Source organism: Gymnogyps californianus, chromosome 3 (assembly GCF_018139145.2).
Source record: "Gymnogyps californianus isolate 813 chromosome 3, ASM1813914v2, whole genome shotgun sequence".
NCBI lineage: Eukaryota > Metazoa > Chordata > Aves > Accipitriformes > Cathartidae > Gymnogyps > Gymnogyps californianus.
In genome coordinates this window covers 58,530,539-58,551,994 of record NC_059473.1, presented here as the reverse complement: position 1 = coordinate 58,551,994, position 21,456 = coordinate 58,530,539, and the positions used below count along the sequence as shown (strand labels likewise).

At 41.1% G+C, this 21,456-nt stretch overlaps 1 protein-coding gene across 1 annotated transcript in view; it reads right to left on the bottom strand.

Annotated features, from left to right (window-relative positions):
• TIAM2 (TIAM Rac1 associated GEF 2) overlaps positions 1–21,456 on the bottom strand; it is a 180,829-nt gene that overhangs the window by 25,161 nt on the left and 134,212 nt on the right. The window contains exon 16 of the mRNA XM_050895201.1: positions 7,798–7,901. Within this exon, the coding sequence (XP_050751158.1) occupies positions 7,798–7,901 (104 nt within the window). The remainder of the gene's footprint in view (positions 1–7,797; positions 7,902–21,456) is intronic.

The following is a 21,456-nucleotide window of genomic DNA, read 5'->3' as shown; positions in this document are numbered from 1 at the left end:
TCGCCCCCAAACCCCAGCGACTCAATGTAATAGCACAAAACAGAGCAACACAAGTTCACACCTCTGCATGCAAGAACTGCACAGTCTCCCTTTGGTCTTCTTTCTTGCCGTTCTTGTGCCTCCCTACCAGTAACTGTGCACACAGGTCTCCATCTACAGCTTGACCTAATGTCTGGTTACAGGTTCACTCTAGATACTGCACCTTTCACGCTTTAAGCTTTATGGTTTCAAGGCTCCTCACTATGTTAGCCAAGACAGGCAACTGTTGTATTTGAATTTTGGGCCATCCATAGGGTGGCTCTGCTGCATTTAAAGAACTGCAGGATCAATGCAACAAAGTGAAATCCAGGACTGAGGTCAGTAGCAAGCACTCAACTGGTAGGTTGACAGCAAGCCTTCTGTAACCTACAGTCCCTCAGTTTTGGTGCCTTCTCTGAGGGATGGAATGAAATAGTGAAACCTAAATTAATTAGCAAAACTCTTACAGACTTCTAAAAGGCTACAATTTCACTCATATCACTGATGCCCTTCTCAAAAGGCACATGATGACAGCAGGGGTCTGGCCACGGCTCCACACTGGTGGAGCCAGCAACTCTGGTTGGGCTCACCGCAGGCTGGGCTGTCTGCAAGGGAAGCACAATAATTAGCAGAGCTCCCCACAGGCTTCTGTCATGCTTTTGATGCAGAACTGTCCCCTCCAGGCACAACTGAACCAAGGAAAACTACTGCTGAGGAACTTGCTATTTTCCCATGTTAGCTCTTAGACTCCCTAAATGCATCTCACATCTGGAAGGAAATGACACTTGGATTGCAGAGGAGTATACATGATTTTGAGAGTACTACATTGTTAATCCCTTTCCTACAAAGAACAGAAAAAAAGGATGTTAATTGCAACTACTCCCCAAGCTTTTGGATCTCATCAACTGCTAAAGAGAAGTTCTCACGATTAAAATAAAGGAAAGATCCTTAATGTCCTATGGATGCTGAATAAACCTTCAGGCAGGCAGCTCTCCTGCAATTAATGACATGCTGTGCAAGTGGGAACTGCCTGGGCAATGCAAAATAGAGCTAATGAGAAGCTATCACCACGAACATCGTCTAACTGGAATTGCCTCCCTGCAAGAAATAGGTTTGGGACCATATGGGCATACCAGTAGTTTTTTCTTCCTCTTATTTTACTTTTCCCAGAGGGACCTCTGTTGAGCTTCTGGTCATTTCTGCTTGGCTTTCTTTCAATGTAGCTCAACAATTGGTGTTTACTTGATTAGTAATAACATTTGCCTTCCAAGATTTTTTATTTTTACAGTCTTTGCTTAACAAAATTACTCCACACACACTTTTTTTTTTTTTTTTTTTTTTTAATTTCCCACAGTTTTATTTCAATGTTAATGTTTCTTTGGGGATGTTTTGGGGGTAGGGGTCACTAACTGACTAGCAAGAAAGGATGCCACTTATGCCAAATGGAGAGAAATACAGCTCTGAAATCTACCAGACACATGTTAACATACATACACTCCCACACCATCCTAAATGTAATCAAAACACAATTTGTGCTTGTCAGTTTTTATGTTTTATGCACCATATCATTGCAAATCTTCCTTCTAATTCAGTATGTTTTGGTAAATCTTTACCTTTCTCACCAAAAAGTCATACTAGGAAACTGTTTAACTTCGGTGGGGAAGAATAAACATTTCTTGACATTTACCCACTAAAAGACAATCATCCACTGCTTACATACACACATTCAGACTGATGATCCCTATCTCATCTCTGAGAGTGAATGACTGACATCACCAGATCAAAATAAATAAATTAACCACCACAACTGAATATATAGGATTACATTTACTGACAGCGCCAATAGAAGGCTGTTGGGTGCCTTTTGAATAACGGTGCCCTGAACTATCCCACAGCACATGTGCTACAGATCACATTCTTGTACAATGTTTTCTAGGTAACAAATCAGAGGAATACATCATTCCTAGCACCCACTTGCTTTCTTCTGGAAGATAAAATACCATTCAAATCATACATAAACATTGAACAATTGTATTAATTTTCTGCTGGGATTGGACTATATGAGTAATGATTACTAACTGTTTTCACCTCTACTATTCCATGGCAACTGCCGCAGTTGCCCCCTTCCTCTCCCCAAAACCAAACCACACTCTTTTCTTTAATAATTGAGCATTAAGACAGACTAGCAACAGGATACACATTCTTTCATTCAGGTTTGAACCTAGACCTGAATATATATTGCACCTCAGGATTTTTACCCTTAAATTACTCTATCTGCATGAGAAGTTGATGGCTTTAGCGTTACTTCTAATTTTCAAAATCAGTTTTAGACAGTTTGAAGACAAAATATTAATTTCTTCAACTTATGAAAGCCATCCCTCCAGTACATGGCTATGCTGTATACACAAGAGGCCAAAACCACAAATGCAGCAAACTCTTTACAATAAATACTCGCTGATTTTCATCACAGAAATAGCTGTGTGAAATCAGCTAATAGGTAACACAAGGATTTCCTTTTTGAAATCATAACACATGTATTTTGCATCTGTTGAAAGCACTGTTTTGGGAAGCTTGTTGTGGTAGCTGGATGATGCAGAAGTGGGAAGATGGTTTTGCTTTCTGACCCAGTCTCAGTCTCTGCATTCACACCGCTTGGGCACCATCTGACATGCAAACCAGCTGCTCAATTGCACACACACTTCACATGGGTTGGAAGAAAAACCTCAAAAGTTATCCAAGTCAGGCATGTTTGCGCATTGGCTCCTTAAGCATGAGAAGCAGGACTGTATGCAGGGAGACCAAAAACCAGATTTCTCACCATGGTCCCAGCCATCCAGAGTTCATGGAAACATCTACTTCTCACTGCACTTGCAAAAGCTCCTCTCTGGCAAACGGAGGACTGTCCATGACTGGCATCACAATAAATGGAATACACAAGCTTCAAAAGCACTGGAAGGATGATTTGACATTCCATAGGAAACTCAAGCATCCAAAAGCAGACTTCTGAAATGCACAAGTACATATTTTTTCTACTTTCTTTTTGCCCCTATACCTATAAATATGGACATTTCAAGTAGGGCCATTATACTGACCTGCACCTCATCCCTATAAAAAGCTGAAGCATTTGATGAAAATGCTCTGTCCTGCAGGAGATGCAGATTTGTGTTTGCCAAAGGTGCCATGTGCTCTGCTGACCAGACTTGTTGTGAGTTCTTCATTTCCTCACCAGACGGAGGGAAAGTGAACATGGTTGTCAAACAGGAGCGGAGGAGGAGTGAGTTGAGCTAATCTAAAGCAGCCCATGCTAGGGAAAGGTGTTCAGGGGTTTTTAACCATAATTTCTGTTCATTGCATTAAGAATGGTATTCCTAAGAAAAAAAGTTAGTTTTCTCTCTGCAGTTTTTATTTTTTATTAAGAGGTGATGGGGATAGACTTATCCTCATACACACATACTGATGTATGATCAATAACCCGTTCTGAGAGTAGATTGACTATTTAAGAGTCAACAGCAAAGCAAAGGCAATTTCTGTAAGTCTCTATACCCAACTTATTCCCAGAATCAATTTTACTTCATTGTTTGAAAGAAACATAACACCACTTCAAAAGCATTACAAAATCAAACCAGCTAGCCATTCTTTAGAAAGCAAATTCTTGTTAACATTCGAAGTTTCTCATCACAGTAGCTTCCGTTTCTGCATCTGCAATGTTAATTTTTGAAGATGCCAGCATAAAACCATTCTGTATTCATTGACTATTTTTACCGTGATTACAAAGCATCATGCTAGCTATTTTTACTGGGTTTCTTAAGTTTCTTAAAGAACTCCAAGATACAGCTGAGAATATAATGAAGTTACATGAAATATTTGCAGAGTTTACTCTCAGGTTTTTTCTTATGATCTGTAAAATATTTAAAGTGAAAATACATCTTCCCCCTCTCACACATGCATTTATATGAAGTTCCTTCTTTTCATCTGTTAAAATTTAATATGATTTCAGAAATACTTATCTCTGATGATACTCAGAACAGAGCAACCGAAAGTCAGATCACAGCAGTCTTACAAGAGACCTTAGAATAGTAGCTACTTATACGGTAAAATTTCACCTTTTAGCTATGTTCGTCTTTCACAAAAGGATATTTTTAATATATTGAAAACACAAAGTAAAGATACGCAAGTTAGTAACAGACTACAAAACTTCATATTAAAAGAAACCATGAGCTACAGAAAACATTTCTAACCAATACAGTTTGCTATTAGAAATCACGAGTAGCTAAAGGAAAAGTTGCATTTTTTATTTATTCAGCTTCATGCTACTCTGATGTACGGAGAGCTTGATTCTTGGCAACTGTCAACATACCAGGATTTAATTGAGCACCAGGAGCACAGACAATTAGTTCTCAAAATGATTAAACACAACTAAACCTAATTGCACTGACAGGCATACTCAATCCCCAGATTTTCTGAGGTCCTCTATTCTTCTGTCAACAGTACGCCTACATACTCCAGAACCAACAATTGCAAGGACGACATGCCACTGCCATATAAACAGTATTTTAACAGTTTGAAAATGTACTGCAGCAGAATGTGTTAGAAGTATAACATCTATCCTTGTTAAATAAAATAGAAAATAAAGTTAAAGGTATTAAAGGTATAAATGGGGCTTCCCAGAGAATACAGAGCTGACAAAACTAATGAGCATTTGGAATGGATGGTTCTTGATGTCCATGTGTTTTTAATAACATTTTATAACTTAAGGAACAGCTTCCATTTCTGGAATGAAACAATCCTCTATTGCCCTTCTAATTCATTTGTTAGCTCTCAGATGAAAGACAAACATACAACTATTCTAAATTCATTCATTTCTCAGACTACAAAAAAATGAATGAATGAATGAATGAATGCATGTTTGAATGTAGTACACATGCAACAAAAGACTTATTCCTTTGAGATTACAAGGCACTTCTGAAATGCCTCACTGTACGTTCAGTTAACATGATGCTTAACCTTAGCTTGGTATGAGATGAAGAAAATAATAGTGAAGCACAAACAAAATTGCTCCAAACAAGAAACACAAAATCTAGAAATCAGACACGTAACCATTAAATTCAAAGCTTTAAGACTGTTTTTTATTTACTTACATGTTACGGGACAAAAATCAACCAAACTTCAAAGAAGTCTGCTCCCTCAGAGCCAAGTAATTACATCTACAGTTGCTGTCAACTGGGAAGTGAGCATCTCTAGCTGTCTCTCCCCTGAAATAATCCCAAACTGCCTGTTGTTCCAGGCTGTGCTCAGAACCTCTTAGCGCCACCAACGTCTTCTCCACAGAGCTGTGCTTACAGATCTCCTCTCCCCCATACTTCTGCGACATCGCCTAACACTGAGGTGTCTGTGCTACTGCTCTCCCACAGGCATGGGTCAAGTTAGCACATGCAGGAAACAGAAGGCAAAGGGGAGAAAAAAAACCAAACCCAAATCCAGATGCTATGCTTTTTGAGGCTGCACAATTTCCTCAAACCAGCTTTTATTAGCAATAGCTATTGTTCATCTGGCGAGCAGTCCCAAATCACAGCTATAAAAACAGAAATAATTTTAATTCCTTTTATACCCAATCACAAAAGCACATACAATATACACTACCTAAATTTACTGTGAGGTTTGGGGTTTTTTAATTCTACATCTGTTGGAGAAATCAAAAGGGTCAGATAAAAAGCTCTGACAGTAATAGGCACCCTCCAACAGAAAGACAGCAATCAATTACAAACCATTTGCAGAAATTGTAGAGCTGTCACAGACTCGTTTACAGCTGCAGTTCAAGTCAGACTGCCTCTCATTGCCAAGCCATTTTCTCCCCTTGTACCTACAAAACCAGGACAGCTTCAGATAATTTTAAAAATGACACTAGCAGACCTGCATGCCAACCCAAGAAGTGAACTGCAATATGGCATGGGCAGTTACTTCAGCAAATTCTGCACAAGCCATTAATACTGCTAGACGTGACAGATTTGAGGCTGGAGAGAGGGCACGGAGCAGACCTGTCTGTTTTCCCCTCTTTTTTGAGCTTTAATCACAGCACGTAATTTAGAGCATTGGAGCAAATTTAGTGCATTCACAGCAACAACTAGCGCACATGAATTGTTCTCCGTGTATTTAAATCCTCCTGAATTCTCCCTAATTTTCTGTCATCTGGTACATTTGACACAGACGATCAGGACTGGCTTTGTTTTTCTGCTAAAGCAAAGCTGATGCCCCAAAATTTCCTCCCCTCCAGCAGGATGGGAGCTCGGTCGTGCATGTCCGCACAGTGCATGGGGGGCAGCACGTACCCCAGGCACGCAGGGCACCCCGAGGCGCCCGGGGGAACCTGGCCAAGCACCAGCCTGCTTGTGCAGCCAGCCACCGAGGCATCCTAACCCTTGGGGTCACCTCCACTGTGCTCCCGCAAAGATCCCTGCCCCTAAAGCACTGCAGAAGCCCTACAACAGGACAGTAGAGAAATCCACGCTACCCCTTCCAAAGGAACAATGTATCCTAGGGGGAGAAAAATCCAGTTTATTCTTGTCTGGTTGCAAAGACTTTTTGGGAGCGTAAGCAATGCGTTACACAGGATATAGATTATCTCTGTGGGAATCCCCTGTGCAGCAGGACATGGGCTGAAGACCCACAATCATTGCGCTTCTCCTTACTCTCTAGGGAAACTGCATAAAGTCACCTGTATTAGACTGAAGTAGATTACACAGTAATTCCAAAAGTAAGAGAGGATCAGCTCCTCTTGGTAGGTATGGCTAGAGACACAATATATCTTCCTTGTTCTGGTCTTCTGAGTTTTTACATTCTGCCTTATCTCTACCAATTTTTCATATAACCTAGTACAATACAGTAATATATTCCAGAAACATAAAAACTCTAACTTCATTTCTGTTATGCAAGAGTGTAACGCAAGTGTTATCACAAATTTGCTTGGAGATACAACCAACTCATCAACAGAAGTAACAAAAACATTTCCGTTGTCAGAATGGCAATGTCTAGTAAAATCACGGCCACCAACATGAAAACACTACTCATGCTTAGCAGTTGAGGGGTTCAAAACAATATGCACTTGAGTTGGACACAGGTTGCAATTTGACTGAGTCAGAGCAAAATGGATGAAAAATTGCTCTTTGAAGACCAACGCATTCGAAGGTGGACACTAATTCTGGGGGTCCCTGCCTCAGTCTCCAAAGTCCTGACTGAGAGAAGGCCTGAGCATCCATTGCTCCAGCTGAAGTCAAACAGCAACTGCAGGTACATAAAGGTTCTCCAAATTAGAGAGTGGGAATCACTGGCTCTCAAACACTGCACCTCTCCAAGTCTGCAGTCCAGTCTAAAACTATTGACGTTAAGCGAGTGTTGCTATGGTCACTGCAATCTTAACAACAAGCCCTAGAAGTATCAGCAAAAAGAAAACATGAACCAAACTGAATCAGTTAGAAAGCTGCAGCAGCTTTACTGTTCTCTGCAGAACCGGGTTCAAGCAACACAGAAACATGAATTTGACAAGTCTCTGCCTGTTTGCTATTTGCCCCCATCACACTGCTTTTGGAGATGCAGCAGCTGTGCCATAGATGCTGACCTGTCAGGGTGACCTCAAGATAATAAAATACTAAGTACAGCTAATATGCATAAAACATTTTCCAAATTAGTGCCATACGTTAAATTCTTTCCCACAAAATGCAGAGCGTTAATACTACAACACTGGTTTTTTGTTCATGAGGATTGTTATGTCAAGCATGTTCTTACCCTGAAAGGTGGATCAGTCTTCTCCCGGTGTGGCACTTGGTCCAGAGTGCCATCAGTACTGCTCCTTTTCAAGCTGGATGTGACATCAGGCACATTACTAAAATCTGCATTTGAACGAAAACAAATAAATAAATTAGAGGGTTATAGGACAGAAACAGGAAAAGCATTTGCTTTTATCTGCAAATACTTTCAGTGTCTACTAGAATTACTATAGGGGGAGAGAAGGAATACAAAATTTGCAATCCTCCCCACCCCCCAGAAAACAACACAAGAGGTCAAAGCAAGGAGCAACTATGCCTGGAAACTCTGCTTTCAAAACAGCAGCTAGACATCTAAGACCGTCTGAAGCAACGTGCATATTTGATCTACCAAAATAAACCTAACGCTCTTGCTAACAGCATGCTTTTGAAGGTAGCATTATCTATAATCAGCATACTCTGTGCTGAGACAACCAGTGAGGATAATTAAATGCACTCAGTAGTTCTCCTTGGATGAGCACACTATTGTTCGACATGACTTAGTCCTGAATCCCTTAAAGATTTAAGAAGAAAAGAGAATTTTGCCTTGGAACAAACACCACAGTTCATATTATGGACAAAATCCCTTCTTGTTACTAATAGTCTACCAATTTTACTAAGTTTGGAGTCCGTGTACATAGTAGCTGGCACAATGCAAAAACCAGAGGAGGCACTGCCCTGCTCTACTTACTGAAAGACTGTAGCTTTCAATAACATTTATCTGTAAACTCAAGATCTATCCAACAATGCTGAATATGCATATAAAAATGATGTTTTTTTCTCTTTACATTTCCTCAATTGGCTGCTTAAAATCTGCAGAGACGTTTACATGGAAATTCTAATTAAAACTCTTAGAAGTGAAGAAGTGATTTTTGATCTGCAGTATTATCAGTTTGAGTAGCTGAAAATAATAAAGCAGCCACCAAAGAAATAATGAGGATTTTTAGCAACCTCAGATGGTAAAATAGTAATAAAAAGAAGGGTCTTTTTAATTTGCTGCTTTGTTTCCTAGCCTTTAAGCCTCTAGGGTATAATTCACACCACAATACCACATTTTCAAACTCTTTCTCAACACCTACAAATGCTGGAGATTTATTTTTAAGTGAAAGCTGAGATTCTCATTTAACCACTGACTCCAGCAACTGAGGTGGTAATTAAAACAAGTATCACTCCTCTTGCAGTAAAATCATGAGAGCTAGCAATAATGAAATTGGGAAGGACAACAGTATTTCTCCGCCTGGGTGTTGCTGTTGTCCTGTCCCTGCAGAGCAGGACCAGCTCCTCTGAGCAAGAATTGACAAACATGGACTGAAGCAGGGAGGGAAATGGGAATTTTAGGCCCAAAAGTGCGCCTTATAGCCCATGAGGAGCCTTCCTGGGAAGACAAAACATGGCAGACAGACTCCACAGGAAAGCCAGAGAAAAAGATGCAAATAACTCAGTACGCCATCTTGATACTTCATTTTTCTGTATGTTATTAACGTGCCTAAGCCAAGCTTAGCATCAAGGCTGACACTTTCCACCCAGATGGCAAAGCCTTGACTACCCTATCGTTTCCCTATCCTTGCAGAACCAAGGTCCCATCGTTTTTCTCCCCTCAAGCTTTTCTACCTTTTCCTCCCGGAGTCAGGTGTGGCTCCTGGTATCTCAGAGCCTACATAACATGCAATACCCCAAGACTTACCACCTTCGCAGAAAAAACGTATTTTACACAACTCCACCAAACAGCCACCCATCTTCTTTAAGAACTTAACAAGGAGTCTGCCTTATCTATTTATTGTATTATGCTTTTACCCCTCTTCCTCCACCAAGCCCAAGTAATTTTCTCTTGCTGTCTGGACTTCTAAAGTAATTTTGAGTCTCTCTTCTGTATATAGGTACACATGAATGCCTATTGACTTCCACCGCTGTCAACTCCTGGGTATACAAAAGGTAAGCCAACCTCTAAAACTTGAACTGACTTTTAAATAACATTTTCTTGGGGGTGAGGCGATGCCAAGGATATTATTTCCCATTGTTTCCCAGTTGTGCTCTTTTTACTTGTCTTCTGTGTTTTAATGTACTTCTCCCCCATACCTCCAAAGAACATGCACCTGAGATAGATGTTGCAGTGGCATAAAGGATCTAGAGTTTGACCTCAGGTAGCTATCTAATGAGAAAAAAAACTATGTCCTTTCCCTGATTTTACAAAGTGACAATTAAACATATTTGTTCTTTACAAAACAGGAAGTACAACTAACCTACGCAAGCAATGAAGAGAAAGGATAAATGGAGGAAGAGGAAAATAAGGTGGAACAATCAGCAGACAACATGAACAGAAGAAATCAGGATAACAACACCCAAAGTAGACAAACAGAATATTATATCACTTTGTCCAGATGATCTATCTTTTCTCCCTTCACCCTTATCTTTGTTTTTCCTTTGTAGTCTATAGGACTGTCAGAGGTAGGTCTATATAGTCTTGCCCATTTTTACAGCATTTGCTATTGGCAGAATGTGTTGCTGATGGTAGTTAGGGTAAGCCACAGTAAATGTTATTTTAAATACTAAAAACTAAAAAAAGTTACACGGAAAGGATCCAAGGTGAAAAAGGACATCCTACTGCACGTTGTATGCCAAACTAACGGGGGGAGGGAAGGAAGGAAGGACGTATGGCTTGTTGATCAGTTTAGCATCCATATCCTGTCTCCCTTTCCTTCTCTTACTGTGGAAGCAGACTTCCTTTGGATCTGCTCCTACAAACCATCAAACTATTCCCAAAGAGCATAGAAGCATCAACATCAGCTGCATAGCTAAAAAAAAAAAATCAAATCAAGGGGCAAAGAAAATGAGTATTACTTTAGAGAACGGGTAATTTCAAATGCAAAGCCTAAGGACATAAACCCAGCGGCAAGTTTAATATTGAAATTCTCTCTACTTCTAGTACTAAATGGAAGGAGAGTAACAAGCCAGACCACGCAATATGCATTTTCTTTAAACATTCAAATTTGGGTTTAGGTCTACAATGGGATTCATATTAACTAAGATGTTCAGAAGTAGTAATGTAAAACTGTTATCTTACAGGCTGAGTAACCACTACCCTTTCAGGCAAAATTAGCAATAAAACTGCAGCGAGTATGCACAGAATTAAGAGAAATGTTACAGCTGTGCAAGTACGAAATCATTCCACTATATGACGTTCTGGATCTTTGCTGGGAATAAGCACAGAAAAGTATGCAAGGAGATATACATTCCTAAAAATCATCCAACTGCGAGGTCAAATCAGCATTTCTTGTTAAATTTTTTTTAATTAATATTTTTAAAAAACTATCTCTAATGTTACTTACCATACTACAATTCCATTACTGACTAGTTAAAGAAAACATGGACTACTTTGCTGGAAACATTGCTTGAGAGGCTTTCCAGCATAGTAATGGTCAGTATACCATGACGAAGTCTGCCTATACAGCTCCATTACAGTAGCACATTTGATTTATTCTATTGACATACTTGTGATAAACCTGCCTGGAAGAAAAAAGGGACTGATAATATTGGATTAAACAAAACTTGGTTTAAATCTTTTAACATAATTTTTCTCTACTGCAGCATACCTCTCTGTCCTGTTTACACACACACACACTCATGCATGGTGAGTTGCAATGCATATCTATCACTTCCACCTGGGAAGGACAGGAACCTCTTAAGCAGATAGCTTCTTCTGATGTAGCAAATAGGAGTGTCTCCAGACACTGAAATACAAAGTCAGCGTGGTGGGTTGACCCTGGCTGGATGCCAGGTGCCCACCAAAGCCGCTCTATCACTGCCCTCCTCAGCTGAACAGGGGAGGGAAAATATAACGCAAGGCTCATGGGTCGAGATAAGGACAGGGAGAGATCATTCACCAATTACCGTCATGGGCAAAACAGACTCGACTTGGGCAAATTAATCTAATTTATTACCAACCAAATCAGAGCAGGATAATGAGAAATAAAACCAAATCTTAAAAACAGCTTCCCTCCACCCCTCCCTTCTTCCTGGGCTTAACTTTACTCCTGAATTTTCTCTACCGCCCGCCTCGAGCGGCACAGGGGGACGGGGAATGGGGGTTGCGGTCAGTTCATCACACGTTGTTTCTGCTGCTCCTTCCTCCTCAGGGGGAGGAGAACTCACACTCTTCCCCAGCTCCAGCGTGGGGTCCCTCCCACAGGAGACAGTCTTCCACAAACTTCTCCAATGTGACTCCTTCCCACGGGCTACAGTTCTTCACAAACTGCTCCAGTGTGGGTCCCTTCCACGGGGTGCAGTCCTTCAGGAACAGACTGCTCCAGCGTGGGTCCCCTGCGGGGTCACAAGTCCTGCCAGCAAACCTGCTCCAGCGTGGGCTCCTCTCTCCAGGGGTCCGCAGGTCCTGCCAGGAGCCTGCTCCAGCATGGGCTTCCCGCAGGGTCACAGCCTCCTTCGGGCATCCACCTGCTCCAGCGTGGGGTCCTCCACGGGCTGCAGGTGGATATCTGCTCCACCGTGGACCTCCATGGGCTGCAGGGGACAGCCTGCCTCACCATGGTCTTCACCACAGGCTGCAGGGGAATCTCTGCTCTGGCACCTGGAGCACCTCCTCCCCCTCCTTCTTCACTGACCTTGGTGTCTGCAGAGCTGTTTCTCTCACATATTCTCACTCCTCTCTCCGGCTGCAAGTTGCTGTTGCGCAGGGGGTTTTTTTCCCTTTCTTAAATACGTTATCACAGAGGTGCTACCACCGTTGCCGATTGGCTCGGCCTTGGCCAGCAGCGGGTCCGACTTGGACACAGAGGAAGCTTCTGGCATCTTCTCACAGAAGCCACCCCTATAGCACCCCCACTACCAAAACCTCACCATGCCAACCCAATACCCTCAGCTTGTTGCAAACAAGAAGAGTAGCAACCTCAGATAAATGCTAAAATTCTCAGAAAAGCACAGGGGAAAAATGCCATTATGTGAAAAGCTTAACTACATCATATGAAATGCATACCAAACTTTTTGCTTGGTTTCTCGCAATGAATGACCAAGTACTAAGAACCTGCTCAGCACCTTCAGCTACCAACAGCATCACCAAAGAAGAATGCCATTACTCCTGCAATGTTGCGTCTTGCTGGCAGGCAGATACGTGGCTCGCAATCATTCAAGAGAAATTATAATGTAACCACTAAAAACCAAAGGAAAGCATACTTCCTAAGTCATGCTCCTCACTACTCATCATTCAATTAAAAGTAGGTACAGAGCACACAGATGGGACAGTCAGTGAGAAAAACAAACATATACAGCACATCAAAGAGCTCTCTACGCCTACAGGAATGCCTCTTCCCATGTCGCTGCGGTGATACACGTACAAGCGGTCAATATGGAAGTTATTCACATGTTTGTGAGCGGTGGGGTACAATGGAAACACATCCTCTAGCAGATGTGTGAGACAATAATAATCTGTGCTACAATCCCAGCCAAGAAACCAAAGGAAATCAACTGGAAAACATCAACATCGACCATCCGGCAATTCAGTTACCATAAAGAAGCGATCAACAAATGCAAATGTCACTTATCTCTTTTTTTCTGTTTAATTAACGAAGAAGCCTTAATTACTTTCTAGTCAGCGCTGCTCTTACCAGTTCAGCTGCTCACTGCAAAGGCAAAATTACCATGAGGAGAAAGTAGGAACTGAGGATCCTCTCTTTTACAATTCTTTTTTTCATAATCCTTCAGAACTTGTTCTGTTTTAGATTTTTCTCACCAATTTCAAAAAATGCCAAATAATCATCACAACCATGTCAAGTGTTATCAAATGTCAAGCACTACGTAGGTGGTGTAACCACCCCCTTTTACAAGCTACAGCAAGAGGGTGTTTCCACCTGCCACTCTACTGACAATGATAAATTGAACAAAAAATTCCTTCTCTAGCTCTACACGAGAAGACAACACAGCAAAATTAAATGTACTCAGTCTCTCAATCCAAGACAAACTAAGACCACTGCAGGGCATCATTTTCAGATCTAGCAGGAGCAGCAGTTCTGTGCATCACTTGATAACTATCCCCAGCAAGTAAAGAAGCACTCTGACAGGCACAGGTAGTCCTGACCTCAGTAAAAATATAGTGACTACACCAATACAGAAAATCGGGTTTCCATTCTCCAACATTTCTGAGATTGCAAAAATGGTTTGCTTTGTATCAGAATGAAACCGTGTCCTTTTACATTATGCTATTTTATTTTTGCCAAAACGCTGAGGAAGAGACACCACAGAGCAAAAAGAAGTAGCTTGACACCAGGATATTCATCCATGATGTAGGAGAGAGAGATGAAGTTTCCTGCTCTGTCAGATTCAGGCGAGGAAACTGAACCTGGGTCTGTCTCAGCTAAGGTAAGATGCTTGATTAACAGCTAGTAGCTGTGAGTCTTTCCTGGTATCCCCAACTCCACCTGATCCACCTACCATATCACCAAACACTCACTACAGCAAACAGATTCAGACTCTAAAGCTCCTGGTAAAGCTAGTCACATAAGACACAACTGACCCAGGCTGAAATCTGTCCTCAACAGGGAAGAGTGAGGCAGGATAGCAATTAATGACTAGAAAATGACCATGTCTGAGGTGGATGCAAACCGAGTTGGACTCATGCAACTCAGCAGAGGATTGAACTTTCTTTAGCTCTCAACATTTAAAACCTGGCGTATGAAATTGAAACTCAAGAGCAAGGATTTTAATAAATGATTCAACTGATGATGGGGAAAAGAGGATGATGCTATGCAGCTGGTGAATAACAAGCAATAGCTATGTTTAAAGAAGGAACGAGAATGTTGGGGAAATCTAATGCAGGAAACTATAGATCTGTGACCTACATAGTAACCTAAGGCTTTCACAATCAACTGAAGGAAAGAAAAATTAAAAATGTGGAGATAAATGGAAAATTATATACATACAGTATGGGTAAACAGACTGTCAAACTAACCTGACATCTGCCTTTGATAAAAGATGTTTTTAAAGACAAAGAACATAAGATAAATCCAACCTTCTGGAAACTTAGTTTAAAAAAAAAAAAACAAACCAACAAAAAACCAACCTTTATAATATCCCAAGGGAAATTATTAGATAAAATGAAAAGGATAGGAATTAAAACAAGGCAGAACCGGCTAGCAGGTAAGATAACAATAAACTGGTCTGAATGAATATCTAGGCCTGGGAGAGGCTAATGCTAGATTTTGTCCAAGGTGGGTTGGGGATCAATTTTACTTGATATTTTCATTATTCGTCTCAGCAAAGAAAGTACAATAGTAAGTACTCTGGTTAAATACTCTAATTGTTCAAAGTTAATACACAGCATTAATTAAGAGCATGACTGGAGATGCATAAAGGAGATGCAGGATGACCTTGAAGATGGAGCCACAGTTCCGGAATGAAATTGCATAGAACAAAGTTTCAGGGACCAGTCAGAACAATTCCTTCTATAAGCTGTGGCTCATCAGTTGGAAACATCAAAGGAAGAAAAATGTGGAAGTGTGGAGAAGGGGTTAACAACATATTATTGTGAGCTAGAGCTACTTAAACAATGGTCAAGGCCAGCAGATACTGATCAGTTATAAAATTGTCCAGGAATATGTCTATGCTGGCAATTAGGAGACTGCCTTTCAACCATCACATGAACAAATTTCTGGAACAGGCTTACCTGGGAGCAAAGAATGCAAACAGTCTATTCTATTTTAAAATGGAATACGATAAATGTATTAATAGGGTTGTTGAAAGCCTCGACTAGCAGAGGACTGGACTCGCCGAGTCTGGAAATTCCTTGCCACCTAGGTTCCTCTGTCACCAATGTAGCACAAATATTACACAGCTGCCTAAATACAGCTGCACAGGCAAACAGATGGCCAGAAGCCTCTGTCTGTTCAGTAGAGCACAAGAAATACTTTAAGTTTCCTTAGTGCTGGTGTGTAAAGATCCTGGCAAAGAGTGTTTATGACTAAGAGAATGCTTATATCACAAGTGCACATTGGTGAAGAAGTCCCGACACTTGTCCTACACCCCAGTCGCTTGCTGATTCCAGCTCAGATGTTCATTATTAACTCCAGCGGTTACTCTGCTACAAACTGATCTTCCTCTTGTTTGTAGTTCTCTGGTACTTGAGAGGGAAATGGGGCTCTCATTTCCCGTCCTTTCTGCTGCAGTTTTTAATCTGCAGTAGTTAGACGCTTCAGATATGGCAACACACACACACAAAGCTTCAAGCAATTATGATGGGCTTGGTCTAGTCTGTAAAAGACAGATACCCTGATGTCAGATCAGAGCAACTGACAGCATTTTTAAACACTGGTATTGTCCAGTGATTTCAGATAGATGTTGCAAAACAGCAATAAAGTAGGCATCAACTTCTTTCTGAGACTACTAATATGAATTTTAGCTTGAAAAAAATTAGGATCCATAATTACAAGGAATTATAGGAGGTCCAGTCTATCCACTAGGAAAGAATGTATTCAATATTTTCACTAATTCCCAAATGCTCTAGAAACTGCCAATAAAAGACAACACAGCCAATCTTCAGCATGTAGGATACTCTCCCTCTCCCCATTACAGAGAGTTTCCATAACACGGCTGCATGGTTTAGATGGAAATGAGATATTACATTTGGGTAATAAAGTTAAGCCAGGTGTACGGAAAGCTGCATTTTTCATTGTTGTGTGAATTCTCCAGACTGATCAGTTAATTACGATAAGCTTGCAGTTCCCATATTCTTCTAGCCAATGTTACTATCAAGAGAAAAGTAAGCTTCCAAGAGAAGATAACAAATATTTCCAAAATCCCTGGTGCAAATAATACTAAAGTCTGAGCCAACTCTCAGAAAGGTACAAAGCCTTGGTGGTCTTAATGCCTTCAGACTTACTGAAAAACAGGGAGTGGTAGGTGAAGCATTCCAGCATTGCCTGGAGAAGAGAAATATCAGTGTGGTGAACTCTAAAAATGTTCCCCTGGAGACTAGTACTCATAACTTCAGTTAAATGGTTCAGCCTGGCAGGTAGCACACATGTGCTTATTTCTTTTGGTTCAATACAACTAAACATATTTCAGGTTTTCAACAGTATATTTACTCTTTTGTAATGAAGTTAAAAAATAGGTATGTAAGCATTTCCTTCTGTATCCTTCTTCTTTCTGAAAGACTTCAAGAAATATCTTTCAAAAAGTAACAGTTGATCCAAAGGAATTTATTGAATGGCTTTCAAGAGACATTCTCGCAATCTCTGTTAAAGAAGGCATCCAAGTTTCACCAGAGAGATATGAAGGGTTCTGGGTTCACTAGTTCAGTTATGAATAACTCGTATGTCTTGCTTATGTGAGGATCAGACCTTTCAGTTCTTGGGCTCATGTTATTCCCTGGGATCAGCATGGAAGGGGCACCCAGCAGCTCGCAGCCAGGACAGAGCCCATGCAATCTCTGCAGCCCTTTAAATTTCTGCTTAAGTTGCAAAAAGCACATTAACTGCGGTGAGAAAGGAGAAAAGCAAGAGAGTTCTGGGAGGAGAAGACAAACTCCCATGGAAGATTCATTAACTGTCCCACAATGGCCATTTGCACTGGAGAAATTGCTAGTAAAAGCGAGGAAGGTCTAGCAGATGAGGTGTGGGGATAAAGCTAGGTAAGTTTAGTGAAGCTGTGATACGAGAGGACACAGGAGTTGCTCCAGGGTTTCCATCATGAAGGCCCAGGTCTGGAAACATCAGGAGGTGTTTGGATGCATACAGTTCTTTAAGGCCTTCATACAAAAGCAGTTTTTTTCTCTAAACCCTCTTTGGCCAGAGAAGGTTGATTATAAATTTGGTGATAAGTCAGCTGAAAAAAATTCAGAGCCCATAACACAAGAATGGTCCAGCTCAAGTGACATGTGGAGAGCTAATTTCCACCTAGGAAAAGTGCACTGAAAGGTCCTACTTTAACTCAAGCTGTTGATCTATTTCCTCTGCATGTCACAGCAGCAATAAATAAACAAACAAATAAATACATAAATTTTTTGCACTCTTGTGTCCTACCAGTACAAGCCTTGACATATGAAAAATGGCTGCTACACACTGAGCTTATTCATGAGGAGTTTTTACAGCCACATTTGATTTCTAGACCAAAAGCTGTCTCCAGGTAGCTTCTGCACTAAGGAAACAGATCTAAGAGAATTCAGGTAGGTTGCAGCCACAGATGATAAATATCCATTGAAGCACATCATATCCTCCACCACTTTAAGCTGAAAGCCAAAGCAATTTGATTCACCTTTCATCTTCATTGGGGTTCTCCATGAATCTGGGCAAATGACTGAGGTACCATGGACCCTGAGTACAGATTCTTGTTAATCTCCAACTAAGTTTTCCAGAATTATGGGAGTGTTCATGTTAGCTCAATTCAGCAATTTTAACTGGAGTTTACGTAAGTTTTTGACTATTGCACAGTGCCAGTTCAGTTGTTTCCCCACAGCTGGTACTCACAGCCAAGTATTACTACTTAAGCATTCACACTCCAATGCTGGAGTAAATTCAAAACAATTTGCGGGCAGTAACTGTGGTTATTAACTGTATAGTGGTTTACAGCTTTCATGCTGCTTTAACCAACAGTTAAAAAGATAGTGAAATACTAAATTTATTACCAATTCAAAAACCCCTTTTTCTTTTTGCCTAGGAAATTTTCAAGTTCTTCTGAAAGCCTTTGACCTAACTTCAGATACCAACTAGCTCAAATTCTCATTGCTAAATTAACATGACTTGAGTCTACTAATACAAGTAACTTCAGTTTCTAGAAAACTAAAACTAAACATGTCAGAGAAACACAAATAAAATGCACTGGATTTTAATAATTCAGAATTTTTTTAATCTCTGCAAGATATTTTGGCTTTTATCACTTCTTGTTGTCCTAGGCATTTTGTAACCTATTTTGGGACTGGCTGGAAGGTACATTCTCAGCTTAGCTTCAAGGCTGTAATGACTGACTCTTTGGCGTAGCTAGAAACTTCATTCAGGAAGTCATTCAAGATGTTAAATCTGGAAAGAAAATTAGCATACAGCTGTCATAACATCAGTCTTCCTAGATAGGGTTCTTAAACACAGAATTATTAGATGCCTGTCACTGACAAGACTGTTACCAAACAAGACATGCAATTACAGGCCAGACAAGAAGGTTCCCTTCATGGTCCCTCTCATTCATACGTTTTGGCTTCAGGGAGCAAACTATGAAACATCAGAAGGTGCTCTACATGCTTCCTGAAGGACAACGGAACCAGGCTGCTTCGTTTTGCAGATCTGATACTGCCTAGACAACGAGAAACTCATACTTCAGGCCAGGGTCTGAAATGCTCAAGCAGGACAAGTCTCTCTCCTTTGTTCTCATCCTTCAGTGAGGAAAGTGACACCACTTCTTCAAACACTCCACATTTTCATGTTTAGAAAAAGCCAGTATGTTCATGCAAATATTCTTGTATCGTACAGCTTGCTTAAGACATGTTGGGCCACATGCTGAACAGTGGCTTAGCTCCAGTCAGCCACCTACTTCTGCAAGTGTGACTTTCTGTAGGCTGCCTTATGCTCTCTTTTCTTTTCTTTTTTCCTAAATATCTGTAGAAACATCCATTTTGAAGCTGGAGCAGAGTCCTTTAGATCCCTTGGGAGTTCCTTTGTTGGTTAACTGTTCATGGTGAAGCAAAGTAATTTGACTCATTTTCTAATTCAGTAATCAACAGGAGATACAAACTAGCAACATAATAGGAAATAGCTGCCTGCACTTCTGTAGCAATGCCTGATTAGCCCCTGCACGTCAATGGTATGTTTTTATAGGGTTTTTTAACTCTCTAAACTTTTTGTGTCCAAGTATCTGCCAGTCAGACATCTGTTCAGGCTTTTCAGTTTTAAGCTTAACACTTCACACTGGCTTCTCAAATTGTTACCTAAATACATTCATTTCCTAAGCACGTAACAAATGCCTGCTTAGACACAGTCTCACTGGAGGCCAGCGTTAGCCGTAGCTAGTGCATCACCCTTCTATTCCAGTTCAACAACTGGAGATGTGTGGCTGTGGTATGGAGGAGGAAGACACAGCAGAGCCCATGTTGGGTGGCCACCATCCTCTACAAGTGTCAGCAAAGGCTGCAGCCCACCACTGCCATTAGGTCTTCCAGGCTGGGGCTGCTGGACCTGCAGGGGTGCTGTCAGTGGCTCCTCTCCTGGTTTCTGCTGCTATTGCGGGTTTGCTCACATGGGACAGCTTTGGCCATTCTCAGAGGTCCTTTGCACCAAGGAGAGCTGGAAAGCAAATGGAGCTGGCCCTGCCAAGGTACCAAGTGTACCACCTTAGTGGTACATTTTCTTCTCCATCTCAGATTTATAGGCACAAAAGTAACGAAAACAGAAAGGAAAAAGGGGGAAAAAAGAAGTTACTTAATAGTTTAGCAAGAATTTGTGGCTAGCTTAGACAGTTGTTATAATTACTCAACCTACCTTACCTCTGTGAAACACAGAACATCTGCTGTTTGACGTGTTTTAAATTATGCCTAAGGCACTGGTCTATATGTGGATGTCTCTAACTTTATTATCATTAATAAATCTCCTTGCTGTCCATATTGTCACTCTACAGAATTCAGTAGGACTGGCAATGTCATGATTTATGCCTACATATTGTCACTGAGCCAGAAGGTGCAGCTCCATAGGGTTTACACCAGGAAAAAACAACTTGGCCCACTGACTTCACAGGGATTAAATCATAGCAGCATTTAGCAAAGCAGAACAGAATGCTCTTTCAGTAGAAAAGCACAACAAAGAGCATTTAAGGCTGTCCCATTTTAAAGCATAAACAATCATTTAATTTGCAGCATACACATCTAGCAGGAAGCCAACAGGACAGTTTGTCAAGTGCCAGCAAGCACTCATTAAACCACCACTCTTGGGAAACACTCTGTATTGCAAAACATGCAGTAAGCAACAAGTGCTCCTATAGATCCAGTTTCTGAAGAGGCAAACACTTTCTTTGAATTAACCTCTACACTGCTACAGTCCCAGGTATTGTCACAGGTCAGACCTCATCTTTTCCTAGTGACTCACAAGAGCACAGGAAAAAGACACTTGCATTAATGGCACGCAAACAGCTAGAGCGGGAGCCAACCTACCACGGTTGTCCGAGACTACTGTGAACACACACCTCACCTCTCAGCTTGCTTTGATGAACAGCCACTGCATGTCCTATCACATCTACATGGCTTCCTGCTGAAGTAAATTGGGTAATGAGTCAAAAAAAGAAAACCCAGCAGTCATCGATCTTCAGGCAGATAAGCAGTCATGCTGTATAGACAACTACATGTCTACATTCAAAAGACGCACTGCTTTTCCAGTGTGTTGCCTCACACCACGCAAACCCACTGGATATCTGGTATTAGATCCACTAGGCAAGAGGGAGTGATGTGTGCAGACCTGCACAACTAACAGAGATCAGGGCCCACATCCAACAGGACTGTGGGTGTCCTTGGGACTTGGGAAGCTAAGAAGCAATATTCACCTCTTCTGAGCTCAAAAGAGTTTCCTGTGAAAGAATAAAAATAAATTTCTTTGATTCCTCACACACGCAGCACAATGAAGGCCATGCCGTACAGCACGATGAAGAGAATTTAAATGTCGAAACAGCA